Source organism: Diabrotica virgifera, chromosome 2 (assembly GCF_917563875.1).
Source record: "Diabrotica virgifera virgifera chromosome 2, PGI_DIABVI_V3a".
Classification (NCBI taxonomy): Eukaryota; Metazoa; Arthropoda; class Insecta; order Coleoptera; family Chrysomelidae; genus Diabrotica; species Diabrotica virgifera.
In genome coordinates this window covers 28,567,155-28,595,095 of record NC_065444.1, presented here as the reverse complement: position 1 = coordinate 28,595,095, position 27,941 = coordinate 28,567,155, and the positions used below count along the sequence as shown (strand labels likewise).

The 27,941-nt window shown below is 32.4% G+C and overlaps 1 protein-coding gene across 1 annotated transcript in view; it reads left to right on the top strand.

Annotated features, from left to right (window-relative positions):
• Positions 1–25,929, top strand: part of LOC126880016 (uncharacterized) — a 30,476-nt gene extending 4,547 nt beyond the window's left edge. The window contains exons 4-8 of the mRNA XM_050643535.1: positions 5,480–5,982; positions 13,838–14,427; positions 15,339–15,659; positions 22,087–22,286; positions 24,459–25,929. Of these exons, the coding sequence (XP_050499492.1) occupies positions 5,480–5,982; positions 13,838–14,427; positions 15,339–15,659; positions 22,087–22,286; positions 24,459–25,923 (3,079 nt within the window). The 3' untranslated portion in view covers positions 25,924–25,929. The remainder of the gene's footprint in view (positions 1–5,479; positions 5,983–13,837; positions 14,428–15,338; positions 15,660–22,086; positions 22,287–24,458) is intronic.
• Positions 25,930–27,941: the final 2,012 nt, after the last annotated feature.

The window sequence follows — 27,941 nt, the reverse complement described above, 5'->3', positions numbered from 1 at the left end:
ACCAGAGGGCAGAAGAATCAGAGGCCAACTTCACTTCTAGACAAAGCGAAAACACCGGGTTCGTTGGAAAAAATATTCCCATCAGATTTTTTTGCATAATAACATTCGTGAGACACCCCAGAATAAGGTTAAGGTTCAAAAAGTCGCCCATGCGAAAAGTGGTCCAATTTATTTTTAACAATTTTTTATCAAATTTCAAAATCAATATTTTCGGCCAGGAGAATTTTTTTTAGATTTTTCGGACCATTCCGGACAGAAAAGGTCTCTTATAATTTTTCTCTAAAGTTGATCTTGTTTGAGTTATAAGCAATTTAAAATTTGAAAAACGCGGAAATGTCCATTTTTAAGACTTAATAACTCGGTTAAAATGATTATTATGGTAGGGGAGCAAAGTATGCTAAATGTGCAGTCACTCGAGCGCTTTGGGGACCTATTGGGCTGTGAAGAGTAGGTCCTAAAACCAAAAAAAGTTAAGTAAAGTTTTCCATTTTAGTGGGGACTTGTCCATTTTTAATTTAATTTTCCATTTCCAACAATCGTTTTTTTAGAATATAGCGCCATCTATCCATAATTCGAAAAAATATCTCGAATAAAAGTTACTTATTTTTACGTAAGGAATCCAAACCTGTAATAAAAATGGAGGCTCCCATTGAAGATTTTAAAGTAACCTCCCACCCCACCTCCGTGGGGGTCGTGTTTGGTGCCATTCGATAGATTTTTCAAAAATATTGAATAAGTGTATTTTTCAGTTTTTCGATCCTATGTTTATTTCGCGAAATATCGCGGGATTCGTATTTAAATTTTAAATTTACCCCCCACCCCTCTCCGTGGAAAGTCGTGTTTGGTATCATTCGATAGATTTTTGAAAAATATTGAACACGTATTTTTTAAACAAACTAAGTTATCAATCGAAGCAGCGCAGAAAACGACAATAAATATCGCCTCCGTACCACCAGATTGACAACAGGTGGAATACTTTCTTTGGTTACACCTCCTGAGACTTTTACAATTTATAAGTCATACAGGTGCCGAGAAAATTAAGATGAGAGAATTTTAAATAATTCACAACTCATCTACTCAGCATGGTAAAGCTCCAACAAGAAAGATTCCTTAATACTCAAAAGAGTAAATGAATTAAAAATGTATAAACATTCTCAATTTCTTTGCAAAACGAAAAATGCAGCAGCTGCATAATACTCTGGTTAAAGCGGAGAGTGCAGGAAGAGTCTATACCGGTTTCGGAGATCTTTTTCCCTCATCAGTAAACCCATATCCTCTTCTCTCCGCTTTAACCATTTACCATAGCTTAGGGCCTTCCCGAATTGCAAAGAAAGAAATGTCACGGATGAACTAGGGCCATCTACCGGAAAACAAACTAAGTTATCAATCGAAGCAGCGCAGAAAACGACAATAAATATCGCCTCCGTACCACCAGATTGACAACAGGTGGAATACTTTCTTTGGTTACACCAGATGGCCCTAGTTCATCCGTGACATTTCTTTCTTTGCAATTCGGGAAGGCCCTAAGCTATGGTAAATGGTTAAAGCGGAGAGAAGAGGATATGGGTTTACTGATGAGGGGAAAAAGATCTCCGAAACCGGTATAGACTCTTCCTGCACTCTCCGCTTTAACCAGAGTATTATGCAGCTGCTGCATTTTCGTTTTGCAAAGAAATTGAGAATGTTTATACATTTTTAATTCATTTACTCTTTTGAGTATTAAGGAATCTTTCTTGTTGGAGCTTTACCATGCTGAGTAGATGAGTTGTGAATTATTTAAAATTCTCTCATCTTAATTTTCTCGGCACCTGTATGACTTATAAATTGTAAAAGTCTCAGGAGGTGTAACCAAAGAAAGTATTCCACCTGTTGTCAATCTGGTGGTACGGAGGCGATATTTATTGTCGTTTTCTGCGCTGCTTCGATTGATAACTTAGTTTGTTTTCCGGTAGATGGCCCTAGTTCATCCGTTTCATTTCTTTCTTTGCAATTCGGGAAGGCCCTAAGCTATGGTAAATGGTTAAAGCGGAGAGAAGAGGATATGGGTTTACTGATGAGGGGAAAAAGATCTCCGAAACCGGTATAGACTCTTCCTGCACTCTCCGCTTTAACCAGAGTATTATGCAGCTGCTGCATTTTCGTTTTGCAAAGAAATTGAGAATGTTTATACATTTTTACGTATTTTTTAGTTTTTCGATCTGTCATTCATTTCGAGAAATATTCGCTTTTTTCTTGTGAAACTTTAGAACTCACCCATTTCCTTACGCCCCGGTCAAATCGTCAGATTTTTGAAATATACACTGTTTTGCATGTACTTATCTTATCTTAATCTGACACTTTCGAGTTTTTCTAAGGATAGTTTTTTTTTTTTCGCCCCCCCCCCCCCTCCCCTTAACGAACTCTCCTGCATTAAGAGCCTTATTTTTATTTATTAATAATGAGCGGTAAGATCGTATTGACGCGGCTGTAAATGTGAGTGCGAGTGAGATGCGCTATTGGACTGCCTGAATGGCATCTCTTTCGTACTCATCATGGACGGCCGCCTAATACGTGCATGGCGCTCATTATTTTTACTTAAAAATAACAGCTTAGTAATCAAATAATGACAAAAATTTCTTGAGGATCTTGTAGGGGGCTTTAAGCTTTGATTTAGTTACTTTCTGACTTTCATAGTAATAACTTTTAACCGAGTTATTAAGCCTTGAAAATTTCCTTTTTTCGTTTTTTTTTTTCAATTTTAAAATGCTTTTACCTCGAAAACAATTAACTTTAGAGAGAAAAATTATAAGAGACCTTTTTTATCCAGAATGGTCCAAAAAACATAAAAAAAATTGGTTCCGGCCAAAAATATTGATTTTTGCAATTTGATTAAAAAACATTGTTAAAAAAATTTGGACCACTTTTCGCGTGGGGGACTTCTTGAATCTTATTCTGGAATGTCTCACGAATGTGATTATGCAAAACAATCTCATAGGGGAGTGCATTTAGATTTTCATTTCGGAAAAAATCAAACAAGATAAAACTTTTTGTAATTTCATTAAGAAATGTTTAATAAACAACATATCAAAAAGTTCTACTCGAGAAGTGGGTGCTTCATTTTTTATTAAACAAATGAACAGCGAAGTTAGATGTTTTTTTAAATAACTCCGAAAATATAATTTAAAAAAAAAAATGACTTGACCATTGAAAAATTCAGAAAATTTTACAAAAAAAACCCTATATAAAGATTTTTCTAAAATTAAATCTCTAGCTCCTGTAATTTTTTATTTATAACGCTAAAGTCACCCTTCTCACACACATTGGCGCACTGTAAACTAGCGTTGGAAGAAGTGCACGGCTGAATTTTTTTAATGTACTTCTTTAACTAATGGATCAAAAGAAATTTTACAAATTGGACATGAAAGAAGATTAAATAAGCTCTCTTATGGTTGTTACAAAAAGAAATAAAATGTATGGACATAAGTACGGTGTGAGCGGAAATTGAGCCTTACATGAATTTTGTTTAAAAATGATTTAAAAATGTGTAACTAATACAATTTTACTTATAAAACTCTCAAATTTGCACAACTTAACTCTCAATCATCTTACTAAACGATGTTTTATTCAAAAAAAATCTCAAAAATTTAATTCAAATAATACGATGTCTCAAAAAATGTAATTTTTGAAAACTTAGTAGTTTTACAGAATTCCCACCATTTTAAGACGGTATTACTCAAGTTTGAATAAATCTAATACAATTTTTTTGCTATTTTTTAAAGCTTGGGATGTAATCTTTAAAAAAATACTGAATTATTTTAGTTTAAAAATGAAATAAACAATTTATTTTTGAGAAAACTAAGAAAGATAACAAAAATGTAATACAAAAACCGAAAGTTACCAGCTGAACAAATATATATACAGAGTGATCAAAACTTTTTTTTGTAAAACTTACCTAAAATACATTTAATAATAAGCTTCAACAATAACAAATGTTCAACAAAAAAATTTTTTTTAGCTCTTATACAGTATGTCTGCGTAACTTGGAACCTGTTGATAACTTTTTTAATATCAGTTTTACGAAAAAAAGTTATTCTTTATAAAATACTCTGCATCGTATATAACATAAGATGCAACCATCAAATATCAAATTTTGTTAATTTTGTACGAGGTATTTAAAAAAATATGAATTTTACTCAAGAGTAAAGTACCTTTATATTTCACAGTATCGATAATTTTTATAAAGAAAAGTTGTTTGGAATTAAAAACTATGTTCCAATATGTAATTATATCGTTCTAATCCAAAATTTGTTTTTTTTTAAATATTCTTTCTAATACATTTTAATTTTTAATATTATTGTGAAAATTATTTGTTTATCTTTTTTTTAAGGATGAAATTCCATATTTGTTTGATTGGATTCTACTTGTTTTTCATTTAAATATACGCCATTTTGGATCCGCCATTTTGAAATTTAAATTTTTAATCTTTAATTAAGATTCAACAACCTGTTAAAAATTAAGACAATAAATGTTTTAGAAAACTGTTCTTTTTTATGTTCTTTTATGAAAATCCGCATTTTGGATCCGCCATTTTATAGTTTATAATGTTAACATTTAAGTTAGGTTTATCAAAGCACTTAAAAATAAATATATGTAGAAATAAATACATTTTGTAAAGAAATTATGATTTTACTAATATTTTTTTAAGTTATCCGCCATTTTGGATCTGCCATTTTATAATTTAAATTATCAAAATTTGATTCAGGTTCAGGAATCTCTCAAAAATATCCACATATATGCAAACAAACACGTTTTATAAAAAAATTCGGATTTTACAACTACTTTTTAAGGATTTTTAGGAAAAAATCCTCCATTTTGAATCCGCCATTTTGAATTTGCAAATTGTAATGTCAGATTCGGGTTCAGCATAATCAAAACTAAAAAAAAAAAAATTTTATCAAAATAAAATGTTGAATTCGCCCATATTTTTAACATTATTTATACAAAATAATTGTTATTGTTTAAACAATTAATAAACAATTAGCGGCGAAATTTGTGAGTAGAACTTTTTACTTTAACATATTTGTAAACTAACAAAAGAAGTTTTAGAAAAATATAACCTTGTTTGATTTTTTCCGAAACATTGTATCTTTTCGTTCTAATTGCACTCCCCTATCATGGGAATATTTTCTCCAAAGAACCCGCCGTTTTCGCCTTGTCTATTCCCTTTACGAAAAATACCGTCTCCAAATTGCGATTGCAGTGCTGCAAGAAAAACTGTTAAACATCTATAGCGGGGGAATGTCCAATCAGATCGTCCTTCTTAGTTGCAACCAAATAGTGATTTGAATATATTTATTCGCCAACTAAGTAAACGGTTTTTTGTAAAAATTGTTATTAACTGTTTGTAATGTATTATTCTCTTTGTCAATATATTTGTTTTGCATGTATATTCAATATTTATAGTTTTAAAAATTTATTTATCTAGTATTTAAATTTTTAGTGAATTTTTTCAGAGTTTGAGAAAATATTGGATACCGTTAACTGTTGATGCATATAAAACTGATTTTTATGCGTTTATAAAAGAAGAACCTATAGATTTGCAGTTAAAATTGTATATAACATTAGAATCAAAGAAGAAATGCTTCCTGTGCGAAGACGAAATTTATACATTTAATCAGGATACGCTTGATATTGTATTAAAGATAGTTTCTGCGTATCGAAAAAAGACTATACGCCCTCAATCTTGTGATATAAACCTTTTAATTAGTCTTTTATACAATAACTTAAAACTATATCTCGAAGATGATGAGACGGAAAGCATTAAGAAGTTTTTCTCACATGTGGTTTTCTACGCTCACTGTTCTTTGAAAAAGAATGATGAAGATTTTTGTTTTTTCGAAGATTTTATTCAGAGGATACATAAATACTGTTGTGAGAGTTTTAAAACTGATTTTTTTCAAGTAGGGGCTCAAATTCTTCACCTTCTATTGAATGCATTAAAGGGTAAGTAATTTATCAATAATTCAATAAAGTTGTGTTTTTACTAGCAAAGTTTTGGGGTAGTTCCGATTTCTTTCATTAGATATGTATTTTGGGCTGCTGAATTCGAATATGAGGTTTGCGGACAAAATTTCGTGACGGAACATTGAAAAACGCATTTTTGCTTAAACATTAAAAAAAGCTTAAAGCTTAAAAAAATATTAACTTTTTTTTCTCAGTTAAAGCTTTAGTTACTGTACTATAATTTTCTTTTTCTTTAGGTTGTATTTTAACTTTATCGTGATTTAAAACTTTTATTTCGTATCACTTTTTGGCTATATTATTTAATAGTGAGTTGAGTGGGGTCACATTTTTCACTCATTTACAAATATGGGAGGTGCTTTGAGGTTTTTTCAGTTTGAATTCCAGTTTTTTCAGTTTGAACTTCTTCATTTTTTGCTTCGTTATCTGCGTCGTTAGGCAACTCCTCAAATCGATTTGGTGTATGAACAGGTGAACTTAGCCAGTAGTCATTAATTTTGGTCTGTTTAGTTACTCTGTGTTCAGGGCTAAGGCTGACTCTTTTCCTAGTGTTTTCTACAGTTTTCCATTCTTCGTCTTAAGGCTGTTTTATCGGTGCACCAAAACCTAGGGACAGTGTTTTCTCTGTTATTTACCGACAGAATGTCTCGAAATTTGGACACGTTATTCGAAATTATGTTGCCTTTAAAATGATGGTTTTACTTTTTTTATTTTTTTGAAAATTCTGTTGAAAAATTAGATTATAATCTTTAACGTTCTATTATAACCAAACTTTTTACTCCCATCACTTGAAAGAGTTTTTTTTTTCTGTAATCGTTGATTTTTGTTTCACCTTTCTGTGTCCAGTAATAATCGAGAAAAGCGTGTTCCAACTTTGAAGAAAATTTGCTAAAAATATTGAAATCTAATAATGAAACGTGTTACGCAGCATTGGTGCTTAGTTTCATCGTTATCGCCTTCGTGACGACAAATCTCATGAACGTACGGTCAGTCGGTCAGTTCGCTTGAATTAGAATCCATTTCCAGTTATTCATTCTTGTATTTTCTTCATCAACTTGCTTACTTAGTATAAGTTACAAGTTCTTTAGTTTACGCGTATTTTTAAGTATTACATTAGTTTAGGGATATAAGTTGACAAGAAATGAGTCCCAGGGTGTTTTAAAATAAGACAGAAAATTATACTACTATCCACGATTTGTGTTTTATTCATCAATTGGATACTTTTCTTATGTAACTGCAACCTATAAATATATTAAAATGATGTACCTATATGTTACCGGCCAAACCCGATTTCAGGACAAACTAGTTTGGCCTAGGCCAAACTACTTTGTCCTAACCGCCTAGGATAAACTAGTATGACCTAGGTCAAACTAGTTTATCATATCACTCGTAGGCTAAACTAGTTTATCCTGATATAAATAAACACACTTCAGGCCAAACTAGTTTAGCCTAGGCCAAACTAGTTTATCCTAATATAAAGACGCACACTTCAGGCCAAACTAGTTTATCCTGATATAAAGACGCACACTTCAGGCCAAACTAGTTTATCCTGATATAAAGACGCACTTCAGGCCAAACTAGTTTATCCTGATATAATAAAGATTCACACTTCAGGATAAACTAGTACGGCCTTCTTCTTATTCTTATTGTAGTGCCTATCCGTTTCGGATGTTGGAGATCATCATGGCAATCTCTACTTTTCTCACTGCTGCTCTGAAAAGACTTGTAGTGGTTGTGTTGAACCACGTACGTAGATTTTTCAGCAAGGTGTTAAATGAAAGCTTATAATCCAAGGATGGTACTAAAAGTTAGGAATTTGACCTAGGCTGTCTGTCTGTCGGTCTGTCCGACCGCGAATATAACTGCTCCGTCACTATACCAGGTAGGATGACAAATGAGGTGTCAAATGAAAGCTTATAATCCAAGGATGGTACTAAAAGTGACAAAATTTACCTAGGCTGTCTGTCTGTCGGTCCGTCCGACCGCGAATATAACTGCTCTGTTACTATACCAGGGAGAATGAAAAATGAGGTGTCAAATAAAAGCTTATAATCCAAGAATGTTACTAAAGCCCAAACTAGTTTGGCCTGAAGTGAGCGTCTAGAACCGGAAGTCCTAGAACAAAGGAACCCGCAGAAACTTTATGGGAAATGGCTCTCTGTCAAATGCTCTGAAACTTAGGATTGTGGTAGTTCTTGATGTGTAGAACAAAATACTCAATGGGCGCGTAGCTCCAAAAAATCATGGTTTTAAGATATAAGCCACTGAAGTTATATGTACAGTGAGGACGTTTGAGTTGGAATAAATTCATTTTCTCGAGAATGGGCGACTCTGGAGATAAATTACGAATCAGGTCAATTTTTATTTTTAAATTATAATTTTTTGGCATATATATCATACTAGTGACGTCATCCATCTGGGCGTGATGACGCAATCGATATTTTTAAATAGGAATAGGGGTCGTGTGATAGCTCATTTGAAAGGCTATTTAATTCTCTATTTACTAATATAAACATCAACATAATCATTTATACAGGGTGCCCATGTTTTTTAATTAAATTAATTGAGACAAAAACAAGAATGTATATAATTTATTTAATTCGAAATACATTTTACTGCTGTCCGAAAACAGAAAAAAATGTTTATAAAAAATTCCATATTAAAGCTGCCACCCACCTACCTCTTAGCAGTTTGAACATTTAATTTAAGCGAAAGGCAATGTTTATTTTTCAAATTAACATTTTTTTCTGTTTTCTGACAGCAATAAAATGTATTTCGAAATAAATAAATTATATACATTCTTCTTTTTGTCTCAATTAATTTAATTAAAAAAAGTTTTGGCCACCCTGTATAAATAATTATGTAAATGTTTACATTAGTTAATAGAGAATTGAATTACCTTTCAAATGAGCTATCACACGACCCCTATTCCTATTTAAAAAAAATCAACGATTGCGTCATCACGCCCAGATGGATGACGTCACTAATATGATATATACGCCAAAAAATTATTATTTAAAAATAAAAATCGAGCTGATTCGTAATTTAACTCCAGAGTCTCCCATTCTCGAGAAAATGAATTTATTTCAACTCAAACGTCCTTACTGTACCTATAACTTCAGAGGCTTATATCTCAGAACTATAATTTTTTGGAGCTACGCGCCCATGAAGCCTTTTGTTATACATATCAAGAACTACCAGAATCCAAAGTATCAGAGCATTCGACAGAGAGCCATTTCCCATAAGGTTTCTGCGGGGTCCTTTCTCACCTTAAGTACCAGCCTTGGATTATAAGCTTTCATTTAACACCTCATTTGTCATTATATCTGGTATATTGACGGAAGAATTACATTCGCGATCGGACAGACAGCCTTACTAAGATTTCTCACCTTTAATAACATCTTTGGATTATAAGCATTTATTTGACACCTTATTTTTCATTCTACCTGGTATAGTGACGGAGCAGTTATTTTCGCGGTCTTAGGGACCGACGGACAGACAACCTATCTCAAATTTCTCACCTTTGGTACCATCCTGGGATTATAAGCTTTCATTTGACACCTTATTTGTCATTCCACCTAGTATAGTGACGGAGCAGTTATATTCGCGGTCGGACGGACAGATAGCCTAGGTCAAATTTCTCACTTTTAGTACCATCCTTGGATTATAAAGGACGTAATTTGGGAATTCCCCGCATGTAAAAGTCCTTACATGTTCGTCAAATTACTTTCGACTCGGCTAAATTAGTGTAGGCTAGGCCGTACTAGGCGAAGGATTTCCTGGCTGAAAAATCTACGTACGTGGTTCAACACAACCACTACAAATCTTTTCAGAGCAGCAGTGTGAAAAGTAGAGATTGCCATGATGGCCGCCAACATCCGAAACGGATAGGCACTACAAGAAGAAGAAGAAGAAGAAGGCCGTACTAGTTTATCCTGAAGTGTGAATCTTTATTATATCAGGATAAACTAGTTTGACCTAGGCCAAACTATGTGACAAAAATGTGATAACTCTTTTTAAAATATTATCTACGATAAAATCAATCTAAAAAGGTATTCCCGACAAAACTAATTTGAATGGAGAATAATGCATTTTGTTATCATTAAAATACTTGTCCGCCGGCGCCACTGAGTAAAGATGGAATTGTCGGTCGCACTCCCTACTTCAAATCAATTTCAAGTTTGTGTCTGACGTAACCAGTCTGGGAAAGTAAGTGATACGCCCATTTAAAATTGCAATGTGCTTCAACTGATAAAACAGCCTTAACTGGAACTCAGGGCCGATAGTCCCTGAAAACTTCTATAGTGTTTATTTTAATAAACAGAGGTGAAAAAAAAGAGGTAGTTTACTGTGATTTTTAATTTCAAATATCTCATTCAAAAGAAACTTTTGTTTATTCTAAGGGACTTTCGACCCTCGGTAATAATGTATGCATTTAAATTTTTCAAAAATATTTATTAGTTTTCTCAGGATTCGAAAAAAATGAATGCATTTAAAAAGCATTGGAGCCGAAATTTTGCGCCCACGCCCTTAAAGGAAAAAATTAAATTATATCATAGTGGGACAGTGATTGTGTATATCGTTAACTATTACATTATTAACTGATATCATTATAGTTATTAAGGTACCAAGGGTATTATAAACATAATAACGCTTGAGGTCAATGGTGTATATACCGAGGGACTTCGGCCCGAGAGATATACGTTGACCGAAAGCGTTATTATTATAATACCCGTGATGCCTTCAACGTTTAATGTCCGACTAAATTATTTTTTATATGCGAAAAATTTGAATGAATTTTGAATTAATTAGTTTTCAAAAAAGTACATTTACCAGTAACAGTAGTAACGTAATTGTGGTAACCATAGTTTTACTTAGGTTGATATTTGTCAACTTGGCAGTATCTAAGTCGTTATTTAAATTTAATGACCAAGGGTGTTATGTTTCAAAATAACGCATAATACATTGGATGAGCAATAGTGTGTGGGTGGTAATTCTATCTCGTCGATAAATAAACGATTGTGTGACGCTTAAATAATGAAAGACAAGATTTTAAAATCGCATATCAAATAACAAATAGACAAGATTTGAAAATCGCGTAACTCTAGGTTCGCGTAAGTCGGGGTAGCGTAAGTCGAGGTATTATTGTATTAGTGATAAGAAAAATCTTAAAGAGTAAAAAAATGTAGGTTTTGCTATTATAAATATGCTAGTTTCATTTTGTTCCTCCGTAAGACAAAAATTGGTTAAGATATGGCTGTTCAAAATTTGCATACACTCGTGATTAGTGACCCATTCAAGCTTTCTCAATTATAACCCTTTCAAAAATAAGCACTTTAAACCAGTGAGACTGACAGATAATATAAAAAATAGATAGGTAAGTAAATTGTTTGTAAAGCGGTAGCGATTAATTTCATTTGGGGAGCTAAACACCGCGAAATTTTCATGATTTTTTACAAAAAAAAAAGAGGGCCAACTTTATTTTAAGCGTAACTCGCTTATTTTTAATGCTAAAACTTTTGTTAACAATTAAAACAAAGCTTTTTATAAACACTTTAAAAAAGTTTAAATGGGTTTTTCCCGAAAAGTGCTTAATTTTTCGGTGATTTTACCTTGAAATATTCGATTTGGATTTAGACGATTATAACGTATTTTTCATGAGCTACAACTTTGTTTTTATTTGATTGATAGACTTTACTGATACACCATTTTTTTGGGTTTTTTTAAGCTACACTTTTGCTAAGAATATTTTTTTCGATAAAATATTTACTTTTTGAGTTATTTGCGAAAAACCGTCTGAAAACGTAGTTTTTTTGTGGAAAAATTAACATTTTCAATGGCAAATAACTCGAAAAGTATTGATTTACGTAAAAACTCTATAGAATAAAAGTTGCTTAAAATCAGTCAATTTATCCATTTCTGGTCTTATCTTGAACGTATATTTTTTCACTCCCGAGAAGGGGTGACTGTCACCCCCCAAGTAAAAGCAGCTAACGGCACAATTTCAACTTTGAAGTGGAGGATAAGTAGAACCTAAATCCAAATTTTCATGCAATTCGGAGTTGCCCCTGAAAATTACACGGTATCGCCGAATTTCCCGTTCATTTACTGGGGCTAAATGTCATTATTTGTCAAATAATATACCAGTCGGACATTAATTAAATTATATCATAGAGGGGCAGTGATTATGTATCTCGTTAACTATTACATTATTAATAGTGTGACCAACTCCAATTCAGTCGAATTCGGGACAAGGCTGAAAAAATATACCTTAAATCCGGGACTTTTAATTCATACTTTTTAATATCATCATTTTATTGATTATTTAACATTTTTATGTTGACAAATTTTTTTTTGATGGGATGGGTTGTAATGATAATTACATTTTTGTTAGTTTTTGATGTTTCGACTTCCAATCCGGAAATCGTTCTCAAAAAAGGAAAAGAAAAAATTAACTGATGTTGGATTTCCATGTAAATAGAACCTTAGGTTAATATAAAAATATAATTTTCTGAATCGTCTTTTCAGAAGACGATAATTAAAATACAGAGACGGGACGGACAAGTCCAGAGTTTGAGTTTTCGTAGAACTATAATACCACGATATAAAATGTGGACGTTTTGGATGTGGTATTAGTATTACACTCTAGAAATTGTCTACTTTTTTTCGTCCCACCAATTCAATTTAATATGAATTCTTAGAAGAATAACGTATTCAAAATTTCAAAATAGAATTTTACGAAAACGTTGAAAATTCGGATGGCCCGGAAGCCATGTCCGGGACGCCGGGACACGACTTCGTAAAGGCTGTATGACACTATACATTTTCTTGTATCATTTCTAATATCGTTTCTGATATGTCAAAAAAATGCATAGTGTCATACACAGATACAAGAAACGATACAAGAATTTGAGTCAGACACAGATTCTTGTACAAGAACTGCGCCAATTTCTGCGCAAAGAGCAAAAACGTAAAACCTGCTGGTAAAACATCTAAAATGTCATAATTACTTACTCATAATGGCGGCAGAAATGAAAATGGGATAATGTATTGATGAATTTATTTGTGTTTTTGTACGTATTATTTATAAATCTTTTATTGATACTTAATATACCGTTTGGTATGGACTACTGTTCTACTAATAACCATATATTTAGCTCCTAGTAAAGTTCAAACTATAAATTTAGGTTTCATGGTGCATAATTTTTTAATAGACGAAAATACAATAGTTCCTAATTTGGATCAAACTGAAGATAATTCTAATGCAAGTATTTTAGCACAAATATCAAAACAAAATAAAAACACAAATAATCAATCTCAGTCAACGTAAAATTCTGGTTAACATTAAAATGTTAATTATATAAAAGTTTATAAATTTTATAAAATATTTAAAATCAGCTGTGTCTGTAGATGCAGTACTACCATAACGTGACACAGGGTGACAAACAAAATTTCGACCAATTACGTGCCGAATTTCATACAATTTTCGATACAAGAACTTGCATAGTGTCATACAGGGCACAAATGTACGTACAAGAAATGATACAAGAAAATGTATACAAGAAACGATAGAAACGATATTAGAAATGATACAAGAAAATGCATAGTGTCATACAGCTTAATTCGGGCCATGTCCCGGATTTTTCGGGCTAGTTGGTCACACTAATTATTAACTATAACATTAAAATACCATCAAATATAGGGTACTGTAAGCTTAAGATTCATGAAACTCAAAAGTTGCCATTTTATCCTGCGAACGTTACACGAATATTTTAGTGATTCTGTTAATGAAATTTAAACAAAATATATTTTCTAAAATAACCAATCTCTATTTCAGGTTCCCATGAGGATTTAAAATTGAACTACAAGTTAGAAAAGAGAGATTACTATGAAAATGGAGAAAACTTGCTCTTTATTGAGCTGAAAAACAGAAAACTGTGGAAGTTTGATGAAGAAATGTTTCCTGTTCTTTATTCTTGTCTCTTATCTACAGAATGTTGGAGCTTGATCCTAGCTGATCTTCTCAATAAACATTACAACAATTTTAAAGTTATGGACGTGAAAACTCTAACTAACGTTCTAAATAAAGTTCTAAATTTTCCCAACTTACAAAACACAGAGAAAATTATTAACTGCTCTAATTTACTTTTCGGGCAAATCAAATCAAATGAGATAGTACAGTTCGTAGAAAACATAACCAATGTTCTTCTTCAGACACTTGGTACTGAAAATATAAATGAAAAGAATTTATTTAGAAGTGTTTTATATCTGGAGATACTTACGTTTGCCAAGCGAAGAGAATTTATTATTAATAATATTGAAGAAATTGCCGAAAAGAGTTTAGAAGTGATAGATTATATTTTAGAAAATGATTATATACGTAGTCTTGATTACAGAAGTACGAAGGTTGTGGAAACTTTCATAACTGTAAGTGTTTTTTTTTCTTTTTATTTAAAACAAAAACTGCATCATATTTAAATGCGATTAACAGTATCAATTGTATATTTCTTCTTCTTCTTTAAGTGCTCTTTTCCAATCGGAGGTTGGATATCATCATCACTAGGTTAACTCGTATAATAAAAAAGCGAGTTTAAATGAGGGGATTATATGCTAAGGGGTACAAGTGACAAAATATTGTAAACTGAGTTAAGTGCACAAAATAATACTAGATAGTACTAAAAATTTAATGCCAAAGAGATACAGGTGAATTAGACTACTGGTGGCGACATATCACAGGTTGTAGTTTGATTACTTACGAAATATTTAAAAAACAGTTTGCGGCAAACAGGTATAATTTCACTTGTATCCCTTTGCCTGTAAGGTGTTGGATATCATTTTTGGTGAATCGTTTAGTATCTTTGCAAATCAAGCCCTTATAAAAGTATTCAAAATAAGTGAAATAATAACACAAAATGTACCAAGTAATTTTTCATAAATAAAAAACGTTTAATTTTTACGTAATTTTTCTTTTATTTTAGTTGAAGAATTTAAGAAATTCGTAAAGTACTTGGCAAGGAGAAACAAGTGCAAAATTTTGAAGCAAAGGGGTACAAGTGCGAACGTTTTTTTTTTTCTTCCAAATTTCAAATATTTTAAATGTAAATAAATACTAACTTTACCAAGACTTTTACAATTAGATAAATAAAAGGTATAACATTAATTCGAAATAAGTCCATAAGTGATTAATTCGCTGTAGAATTACTATGTAAATTTAACTTTGACTTCGTTTTTCTCAATTAAACCATTTTATCACTTGTACCCCTTAGCATCTATGTAGTCCCCTCAAATATGAAGTATGTACTTTGTAATAACTAATTAAAATAATTACTTATTTTTAGCGGATTATGTTTTTCATAACACCCAATCTGAATGAGATATGGCCATTGATAGACAAACCATTTACGATTTCAACTGTAATTAAAATTATCCAAAAAAGTAATATGAAGAAACCAGTTTCAGTTAGCGCAGATATGTTGAGACAGATTGGATATAAAATGGAAGAGAATGAAAACGATAAACTATTAAAAGTAGATTTATTGGAGAAAACTTTAAAAGCAATAAACGAAGTACCAGATACTAACGTGTTGAAAATTAGAAGATCACCTGAAAGTCGATTAGTTATACATGCAATGTGTATTTCCCAAAAAGATCCAAACAAGGTAAATATTCTGATTTTTATGGATAAAGATTCTATAATTTTACTGCATCTGCAGACGATGTAGCTTAGAGCAAGTTTGGTTGGAGCAAGCAACGACTAATGGAAGCGTTCAAGGAAATTGATCCAGAAGGACGAAAAAGAGGGCTTAAAATAAGCCAGTTACAGAAATCAATCAGAATTTCGTAAATAGAGAAATTTATGAAGCTACCCATCCGCCAGCTCCGGATCAGCTACCGCTCACTGCGGTTACAGTTCCGGCAAAGCATCTTTTCAGTCCAAAGTACCTTTGCCTCGGCAGAGTTCCAACTCACTCCATTACATAACTGCCGTTTGAGTTTCTTCCCAGTTCAGTACACCGAGTGGAACTGATTTCAGGATTCTCCTTTCTCTTCTTAAGTACACTCTCGTAGCCATCACTTCTTGGTTCCATCGGAGAGGTGGCACGTAGTGGGGTTGACGAGCTGTTGAATGCCAAGTGGAAGGATCTTGTTACAAACATATGGTTGTGAAACCTAGGTAATGTCAAAATAAGATGAAGTCCAACTCAAGGTATTTAGAGAAATATATTGAAAATTGTATACTGCTCGATGCAAGAGGAACGCGACACATGGAGAATCAGGAGAAACGACGAAATTAATTAATTAAATGAAAGGGACTATAGTATAATATTTGCGAAAAGTCAAAAACTGTCATGGCCTGGACATGCCCAGAGACAAGAAGATACAAAAAAAAGGAAGGCTCACAACAAGATGGTTGGATGATATGGAAGACGACCTGAAAACTATGAATATAAGGCAATGGAGGAGAAGGGTACAAGAGAATTCTGAATGGAAGGACATAGCCAGACAGGCAAGATCCATCCAGGGTGATGGTGATAAAAGAAGAAGAAGAAGAAAACCAGTTAATTTAACAGTCAAACACACAAAAGAATGTGTTGAATTTGGAATTATCAGTTATTCACATTTCTGCCAATAGTCCATAAAAGGGAAGAATAGCTTACGGTAACTACACTCTGCGCCAAAATTAACCGGCCACCTTAAAAATGGGTCATTTTTGATGTCTTATATCTCCTAAACCTGTTGTTCGATTTAAGTTATTTTTTTAATATGTTATAGCCTTATTCCTTGACAATATCGTTATAATAATAATGTTGCTAAACAGGTAAATTTTCATTGTATACCGAGTGTACGAAGCACACTGTGTTTTTTTCTTAAAATTTGCATCACCCTGTGGAATATTCTAGCATTTGTAGAATACTGAAATTAAAACCTAGCCATAGCCTCATACTTTCTCAACATTTTGTTGTTTGATTAATTCGCTTATGTTGGATAATAACAAATTTAGGTTCTTTAACAACTAGACATGTTTTTATCAATACAGGGGGTTTTTAAAAAATTTTGGCAACGTTTAAGGGGTAATTCTGCATGAAAAATAATGACAGTTTGCTTTATAAACTTATGTCCGCAAATGCTACGTTTCGGAGATACGGGATGTTGATTTTTTTCTGACAAACTGACGATTTATTTATTACTTTAAAACCGGTTGAAATTTGCAAATGCAATTTGGTGGGTTTTATGACGTAGTTATTGCATATTTTTTGACATACAATTAGAAATTTAATATTCACCATTGACGCGCATACGGGTAATATGAGCCATCATATTACCCGTATGCGCGCCAATGGTGAATATACATTGCTTAATTGTATGCCAAAAAAACGTGCAATAGTTACGTATTAAGCCCCGGCGCATATAGAACCTAAGCGAGTCACAACCTGCGCCGGTGGGACGGGTGACCTGTGCAGTTATTTTTCTAGCGTGCCGCATATTGAACACAAGCTAAGGCTAAGGCTCCACGGGCGACAAATTTACGCTAGCAGTAGCCGTAAAACGAACTTAAGGTTCCACAGAACGGAATAGGAATAGCCGGACTGAACCGACTACAGGACTTGTGCGTAGTCGGTTCAGTTCGGTTATTCCTATTCCGTTCCGCGGAACCTTAAGTTCGTTTTACGGCTACTGCTAGCGTAAATTTGTCGCCCGTGGAGCCTTAGCCTAACCCGACCGTCGGCTGTCGCCGTAACGAATAGAGACGGGCAAAATAAGTGCAAACATGTAACGGTTACTATTGATACCGGTTCTCAGTGGTACTGAGTACAAATACTGATTACAAAATACTGATGTATCTGATCCTTGTACTGAATTGAGTAGGCAACTAAAAAACGGTAGTTCCGTACATGTAACTAGTAACGTTTTAAAAATATCTTACACGTCCCTAGTAGTCGTAGCGGTATGAGTTTCGAAAACATCGAATTTGATCATAAGCGGGTGCATAAAAAGATATCTTACACTGAGTATTCTATTTCTACATACCTTTATAATAACAAGCATAAGTTAAACACTGCATTGATTGTGATTGCAAAAACGGTTCGCATGTTTTAAATAAGATTTTTGCTGATTATGTTTTTGCTAAAATATTAAATAACACAAAAAATACAATTCACAACCATCATTTAATTTTTAACGATAAACAAAAGTCTAATAAATATATGATGACAAGTTTAAAATTGATCGACTTTGTCGATAACAGTGTCATTAATAGATATTTTTTACCATGAATCATTTTCCAATGATTGTGTGGATTTAGAAATACATACTAAACAATTTTTTGATCTGTATAAAGGAGATTATAATTATGACACATTATGGTACTCCTTATTTTTCAAATAATATGCTCTTGTAAACGCATAACTTTGATTTATTGGCTAAAGCCACAATAACTAGATACTTCACAAGAAATTAAAAATAATTAACATGTAAAAAATTCACTGTTTTAATCAGATATATTATATTCCCTACTATTGCAATAAAATATTAAAACGAATAAACGAAAACTTGTAGAGTAGTGCTGATTGATACAACAGAGCAATAAAATGTTATTCATTCAAGATAGTGTAAAATATATCACCGCTTATTCATTTCAGATATTTCCATCTCGCAAACAAAAACACGTAAAAATATACATCTGACGGTGAGTCACCCGTCCCAGGGCCCAGAAAACTGTACGTTGACGACAGGCCTTCCCAAGCTCGACCTGCGAACGCATGAACTGATAGCAGGATGCGCAGAACGGTCTACGCAGTCCGCCGACGTAGGTTGTGTCCAAGGTCCCTATACCATAGGTTGTATGGTAACTTTGACATTGACAAATGAAATATTGTCATCGTGACGTCACCCAGACGATCAATTTTACGAATTGTTTGTAAACATAATAGGATACGTGGTTTGGAGGCTATATTTTGTTATTAAATATCGTTAGTGTTTTAATTTGTGTTTATATCTTGAGATATAATGTATCTATAGATAGCATTAAGTGTTTTTAGTATAATAACTTAAACCCAAAACTCTTTTACAAGTGTTAATATACATTTTAATGTGGTTGTATTAAGTACCTACTTACTTACTGGATTTTCTTTCTGCTGTATTGTATAGTAAAGGACATTCTTGTATAGAGACATTACAGTTCTGTAATGTCTCTTGATGTTCTTCACATCAAGTTTACATCATCTGTGTAGGTTACATTCTGCTTAGACTTATTGAACAATATATCTATAAGTCTATAGATAATAGATCTATTATATGTAATTGTTTCATATAAAATTATAACCAATATTGCAGCCATCTGAAGATCGTTTGAATAAACAATTATAAACTAAATGAATATATAAAATGGGAAAAATTTCCTTTATTGCACTGAAATTGTATTTTTTTATAATTTACTGTTAATGTAAAACTTCACAGGTATCTATTGAATGGAATCATAATGTTTAATAGTTTTAGATATTATAATCCAGTACCTAACGTAATCAGATGCTCTTATGTTAAACTTAAGGGAAAAACTACTAATTTTGATACATAAATCTTTAGTTGAATCTCTTTTTCACCATGGTTTACATGTTAGGAGGAATTTATAATAATGTACTACATGCATTATCCCCAATTCAAAATTATTATATACCTACTCAAAATCATTTAAAAAAGTAAATTGTATTCAACCCATTATTAATATACCTAGAATATTTGAATGATTTAGTCCCATATATACACAAGAAAGAATCTCCTTCTGCTTTAATTAAGTATTAGTAATGCTATTCTACTGCATATATTTAATTGCAATTATATTCTATGATTTTTGTAACTCTACAGGTATCTACCACATTTTTAAAGAATATATGAAATAAATAGTCATTAAAAATACAAACGTATTTTTTTTAAATATACACATTTTCAATACATTCCTACTTTCCGAGTTCATTTCAATGCGTGAAGTGAATGAATTTGAATGCAGCATTCTGGGTGACGTCACTCCCGCCATTAGATTCTCGACGCTGATTGGTGGAAAGTTACCATGCAACCTGTCTATTTATGAACCTTGGGTTGTGTCTGGCTTAGGATCAATTTTCGCCGGGGCTAAGTACCGGCGCAAATTGATCCTAAGCAGACACAACCTGGCACCGGCGAGTTGCGTAGACCGTTCTGCGCATCCTACTATCAGTGCATGCGTTCGCAGGTCGAGCTTGGGAAGATTTGTCATCGACGTACAGTTTTCTTGGGCTTGGGACGGGTGACTCAGCGCCAGATGTTAATTTTTACGTGTTTTTGTTTTGCGAGATGGAAATATGTGAAATGAATAAGCGGCGATATATTTTACACTATCTTGAATGAATAACATTTTATTGCTCTGTTGTATCAATCAGCACTACTCTACAATTTTTCGTTTATTTGTTTTAATATGTATTTATATAATATAGTAGGCGCAATAGTAGGGAATATAATATATCTGATTAAAACAGTGAATTTTTTACATGTTAAGTATTTTTAATTTCTTGTGAAGTATCTAGTTAGTGTGGCTTTAGCCAATAAATCAAAGTTATGCGTTTACAAGAGCATATTATTTGAAAAATAAGGAGTACCATAATGTGTCATAATTATAATCTCCTTCTCCTTTATACAGATCAAAAAATTGTTTAGTATGTATTTCTAAATCCACACAATCATTGGAAAATGATTCATGGTAAAAAATATTTATTAATGACACTGTTATCGACAAAGTCGCTCAATTTTAAACTTGTCATCATATATTTATTAGACTTTTGTTTATCGTTAAAAATTAAATGATGGTTGGGAATTGTATTTTTTGTGTGATTTAATATTTTATCAAAAACATAATCAGCAAAAGAACCGTTTTTGCAATCACAATCAATGCAGTGTTTAACTTCTGCTTGTTATTATAAAGGTATGTAGAAATAGAATACTCAGTGTAAGATATCTTTTTATGCACCCGCTTATGATCAAATTCGATGTTTTCGAAAGTCATACCGCTACGACTACTAGGGACATGTAAGATATTTTTAATACGTTACCAGTTACATGTACGGAACTACCGTTTTTTAGTTGCAGACTCAATTCAGTACAAGGATCAGATACATCAGTATTTTGTAATCAGTATTTATACTCAGTACCACTGAGAACCAGTATCAATAGTAACCGTTACACGTTTGCACTTATTTTGCCCGTCTCTATTCGTTACGGCGACAGCCGATGGTCGGGTTAGCTTGTGTTCAATATGCGGCACGCTAGAAAAATAACTGCACAGGTCACCCGTCCCACCGGCGCAGGTTGTGACTCGCTTAGGTTCAATATGCGCCGGGACTAAATCCCACCAAATTTCATGTGCATGTGTCAACCGATTTTAAAGTAATAAATAAATCGCCAGTTTGTCAGAAAAATTTCAACACCCCCTATCTCGGAAACGAAGCATTTGCGGACATAAGTTTATAAAGCAAACTGTCATTATTTTTTCATGCAGAATTAGCCCTTAAACTTTACCAAATTTTTTTAAAAACACCCTGTATTGATAAAAAACATGTCTAGTTGTTAAAGCACCTAACTTTTTTATTATCCAACATAAGCGAATCAGTCAAACAACAAAATGTTGAGGAAGCATGAGGCTATAGTTAAGTTTTAATATCAGTATTCTACAAATGCTAGGATATTCCACAGGGTGATGCAAACTTTAAGAAAAAAAACACAGTTTGATTCGTACACCCGGTATACAATGAAAATTTACCTGTTTAACAACGATATTATTATAACGATATTCTCAAGGAATAAGGCTATAACATATTAAATAAATAACTTAAATCAGACAACAGGTTTAGAAGATATAAAACATTAAAAATGATCAATTTTTAAGGTGGTCGGTTAATTTTGGCCCAGAGTGTATGTAGTCGTATTGCTGTGTTACGGGTAGAAAAAATGATTTATCTTTTAAAGTACTTTAGACAATAATAATATAATTGTCATGTAATTACTAAAACGATGAACCTTCGCAATTATTTTACTAATCTGTTAGTATTTTGATTTTAGCCTTTACTTCATTGGACGATGAATCACTTGCTCAATATTATATCAAATCCTGAAACAGAAGATCTGTCTCTAGCATCTAGTCTTCATACTATCGAACTACTTATTTCTGATAACAGACTACAGTATCAAACTATGCAGTATATTCCAGTTATTATAATAAAATGCATCGAATTATTTAAATGTTCAAACTGGGTGGTAAGGTAAGTTTAGAAGATTTATTAAGTTACAATTAAGGAAAACAATTCATAGTTTTATTTCCGAAGAAACTTTTTAATGATCCCAAGTTACGTTTCTATTACTTGCAAACCAAACGAATATTGGATTAAAGGAGACCAAGGGGAGATGTATAATTTGCATCTTACTACTCGTCTATGCAACGTGGCAAAATTCCAACGAGAACATGGTCTTGATACCTGAGATATGAGTAAAATTTATATAGTCGATTCGCTAATCTGAGACACAACTGTCTAATGACGTTGATAATTTATTTTTTGGGAAGTTAGGTTGCTGTAGACGTGACTGGAAATTACTACACAACCAAACATACCTGCTCATATTAATAATAAACAGAGATAAATAACATAAACCTTACGCCAATCAATAATTATTTATTTACACCATTATAATGTATTGATAACAGATGAGAAAATTGTTTATTGTACAAAATAAAAATATTTTGTAGAAATAAATTCCACAAAATTTTATGAGTTTAGTATACACTCCCACTATTTCCAATAATTCTTCTTTTTTTAATGAAAGATTAAATTGATTTGAGCAGTTAATAGTGTGAGGTAGGAATTTTTGTGTTGCATGTTTCCTATTCCGAATGTGTCAAAATGAATCTCGGCTGGGCACATTCAGTATACAAAATAATTTTGCTGTGAAACGAAAACAAGAGGCGTATTATACAGTGATGAGCTCTCTAATAACCGGCAAAATAACACAAAAGATGGAAAACATATTAAGTTGTGAGATAAACAGAAATTAAACTGGTGGAGGTGGGAAAGTTAGCGATAAAAACCTATAAATTTACATTATATTTATTGTTTCCCACCTTTAGACGTATCGGAAGAGTTTAGCAGCTGCCGACTGGACGAGCAGATGACTCTGAAGGGTATAGAGCCCAAAGTACATCCAAATGGGGGGTGTTATAACCCCCCCTCCCGGTTACGCATATACACTGTGACAGTGACAGTTTTAGTTGACATACTCCTCTGATACGTCTAAAGATGGGAAACAATAAATAGAATGTAAATTTATAGGTTTTTATCGCTAAGTTTCATTTCTGTTTATCTCACAACTTAATATGTTTTCCATATTTTGCGTTATTTTGCCGGTTATTAGCGAGCTCATCACTGTATTTCAGTTTTTTTGGAGAGCGCCGTAAACAATCTTGTTTCATTCTCGTTAGAAATTATCAGAGATTGTATACTAGCAGGCTCATTTTATTTAAGTTTGTTCAGAGATAACCATATATACAATCTTTGATGATTTCTAATGAGAATGAAACTATACTTGAGTCGCTTAAAAGATGGAAACCAAGGTCGTGTGATCACTTAATGCAAGCATCAACCGGTCGTCCGAAGCCACACCTTCTAAGGACTGTTTACACCGTCATTATTTGTGTTTCGCACTTCCGCTGGTGAATTTCGTTATGTAGTGCTTAAAATTCAGTTTTGTTGAGGAGTGTAAACGTGGGGAAAGTGGTGAAATCGGGAGAGAAACGAGAAAGGGTTTCAGAGTGCGTGCCGTTCACGTGATCAGGCCATCTTTTCAGCGGCTAGACTATAGTAAGGTTGATTACAGCGCTGTCTGGACAAACTGAAGTATAATACGTCTCTTGTTTTCGTTTCACGGCTTTGATAGTTCTGTTGGGCGTATTACAGCATAATTTAGTCCTTTTGAGAACATCAGGTTCTCTATTGTGTTCAATTGTCTTTTAGATAGATTGACAACTGTTGTACTATTGTTTTCACCCAATTTTGAAAAAATGTGAAAACTTTGAATTATCCACGTCCGTCTGTCTGTCTGTGAACACAACTTCTCCGTCATTATAGTAGGTAGAATGACAAATGAGGTGTCAAATAAAAGCTTATAATCCAAGGGTGGTACTAAAGGTGAGAAATTTGACCTAGGCTGTCTGTCCGTCAGACCGCGAATATAACTCCTCCGTCATTATACTAGGTAGAATGACAATTGAGGTGTCAAATGGAAGCTTATAATCCAGGGACAGTACTTGAAAACCTAGGACTTACGAAGTCCAATTACTTGTTTGAATTGTCATTTTTCATTACAATTAATTGTGGCTTAATCCCATATAAACATAATATTTATATTTAATATCATTAATGTTGTGTTTTTACGTTTTTCAGAAATGCCGATCTACAGTTGTCAAAATCACTGATAGAAAGAATATATGGAGTATCAATGAACAATGATTGCAGGCCAAAAAGCATCGCAGATATGTTTATTTTGTATCCTCAGCTAGCTACATACTTCTTTAAGATTCTTTCAGCGGAATCTTTAGATGAAAGATCCGTAATCGCTTTACAATTTTTTTCTGAATCGCAAGTAAAAGAAACAGTCTTTAGCGATAATATTCAAGAGATTTTAGAATGTTTTCAAGTCTTTTTGGTGCATATCATCAAATCATACCAAAATCATTACGGAAAGTTAGCAGTGAAGGCCTATGTATCGCTATGTTTGGCTAAAGATATCCCAAATATATTTTCAGACATTGAAAGTTACATATTAACTAATTTTACGGAAATACCGAAAAACATTCTTGCTAATTTATATCTCCTGATGCAAGATTTGTACGAAAAATATAAAATTTCATACCAACATTGCAGTAGTACCAAAGGTATTGCTAGTATACATTGCAGTTGGAACAATATCATACAATTCTTAAGACAAGTTGATTCAGATATATACGACTTTTTGTTAATGAAAATTAAACCAATCGAAACTATATTGAAGGAGAAAAAGTTTGAAAATAGGTTGTGGATTCATAATAATTTACCATTTTTAATGTTAAACGCCAATTCTAGAGTGATTTGTGAATTTATTGAAGATAAACAATTTCATCGACTTCCAGAGTTTTTCCAAATAAAGATGTTAAGTATCTTGTTACAAAGGTTTGAACAAAATTACTGTACTAATGATGATTTGGGTTGTATAACAAACTCAGTTTTAAAAAGGGCTCTTTCAACCAACTACAGTGAACATTTATCAATGTCTTTCTTTAATTTTTTGTTGATTTTCCATAAAAATATAGCAGTAAAGTTCAAACATCAAGTTTGTTTGTCGAAACGCACATATAATAATATGCTCAATCTTTTATATGCTGCAAATACTTTTTCAGATTTGCCAAATTCTTATTTTGAATCAATTTTACAGAATTTTAAAAGAAATATTTCAGTAAATGAAGAAATTCATAACGACATATTATCTGTTCTAAACATATCTTATAGTAAATTTCCTAAAGAATGTCGGTTGGAAATCTGCAAAATTGTGTTTTATTTGTCCGTCTTAAAGTCTTCTTATGTTGAATCGTTGAATTTAATATGTACCATAGTAAACAGAAAATATTTCAGTATTTTGGATGCACTAAATGATTTTCTATCAATAAATACTCTGTTGGAAATATTAGGGGATAAAACCACTGTACATACGTTTCTTAATTATATTAGTAAGTTTTTAGATAGAAAAGACCAATTGACACATGACGAGGAGTTTTATAATGTAGAAAGTGAAGTCTTAGTTCCAAAAGATTTTGTAAAGACAATATTAAAATATAATTGTTTTTGTTATAAACCAATTAATAAAAATGTGTAACATAGATTGTAAAGTTGTTCTTAAATACTATACCTTTACTTTACCATTCAAAAACATGTCCTTTTACACATGTAGATACAGGGTGTCCAGAAACTCTACCGACAAACGAAGACAGGAGATTCCTCAAATAATTTTAAGACAATTTAACCAAATTCTCCTAGTCCGAAAATGCTTCCTAATAATGTAAAAAGGGTCATAAATCACACAAAAAAAACTCTCATTACGGAATAGTGCATGATTTTGACAAATGTGTGTGTGACAATTTCAAATTACAGATACATGAATTTGGGATTTAAATACAGAAGATATGATTTCTTTAAAATAATTATAGGATAATTATAGATAGTAATGGTGTTGGAAGAATTTAAAAGAGTTTTTTTTAACTTTAGAGTAACCAAAAAAATTAAGACTAGAATTTTCTCTGAATGAATATTATCAATAACCAAATTCACCTAGTCCGGAAATGCTTCCTAAGGGAGCTAGAGCTCTTTGAAAATGGCGTCTTGTAATTAGTTTTTCTTAATTACCTCCAGAACGCTTTTAGTTAGAAAAACGAAAATTGGTACGCATAATTATCTTCCAGAGGTTAATCGATTCCATCCATGGCGAATTTCTAGTACCGGTCATAGGCGTCCGTTTTGTGTAGGGCAACGGTTATTTTATCCAATAGCTTTTTTCTGTTTAACTTTTAAGCATTTTTGAATCTGGATTATTAAATCGTGAGGTATTCTAGTACTAAAAGGTACTCTTGCTTTAAGTCGGTAGGACACACCGTTTCCTAGAATAATCGATTTGAAAATTTTTCGTTTCTTGAATTTGAAGAAACGAAGAATTTGAAAAAGGAACGGTCCATTTTACCAACTTAAAGTAAAAGTAACTTTTACTACTAAAATACCTCATAATTTAATAATGTAGTGTCAAAAATGCTTAAAAATTAAAGACAAAATAGTTATGCAATAAAAAAACCGTTGACCTACCCAAAACGGACGCATATGACCGGTACTAGAAATTCGCAATTAATGAAATCGATTCATCTCTGGAGTACAAATAAACGTACTAATTTTCATTTTTCTAAATAGTTTTTTTTTATTTTTTTTTTTTTTTTTCAAATTCAAAAGACGAAAAATTTTCAAATCGATTTTTCTTCAAAACGGTGTGTCCTATCAGCTTAAAGCAAGAGTACCTTTTAGTGCTAGAATACCTCACAATTTAATTATACAGGGTCAAAAAAGCTTAAAAGTTTAAGACAAAAAAGTTATGGAATAAAATAACCGTTGCCCTACCCAAAACGGACGCCTATGATCGGTACTAGAAATTCGCAATGCATGGAATTGATTTATCTCTGAAAGATAAATACGCGTATCGATTTTCGTTTTTCTAAATGGAAGTGTTCTGGAGATATTTAAGAAAAACTAATTACCAGACGCCATCTTCAAATAGCTCTAGCTCCCTTAGGAAGCATTTTCGGACTAGGTGAATTGGGTTAATTTGTCTTAAAATTATCTGAGGAATCTCCTGTCTTCGTTTGTCGGTAGAGTTTCTGGACACCCTGTATAGATCATCACGGATATTTTGAATTTATTAACTCCATTTACAAAGATTTTGAGTATTTATTAATGTATACACTGTGGGCCGAAATAAAGGAGTACATTTTTTAGTTGAAAATAACTTTTTTGTTTTTTGGGCGATTTAATTTCTTTTTGCAGGGCTAATAGCCTAACATGTCCTCAACATGATTGCACATTTGGAAACAAAAATAACGTACAGGGTCGGACTTATAAAAAAAATTATGTAACGGTGCATTAGAGCTCGTTGCAAATAAAACCTGTCGTAGCTAAAATTGAACTGATTTACTCTTTTGGTAGGTTAACTATCAAGAACACATCAGTAAAAAGGAAAATTTTCGAAATTATCGGATTCGCAAATTATAATTTTTTTATTAAATTAGGAAAATATACCATTTTAACAAATAACACATTTATGAAAACAAACTGCATTCTTTCTTTGAGTTGTTCGAT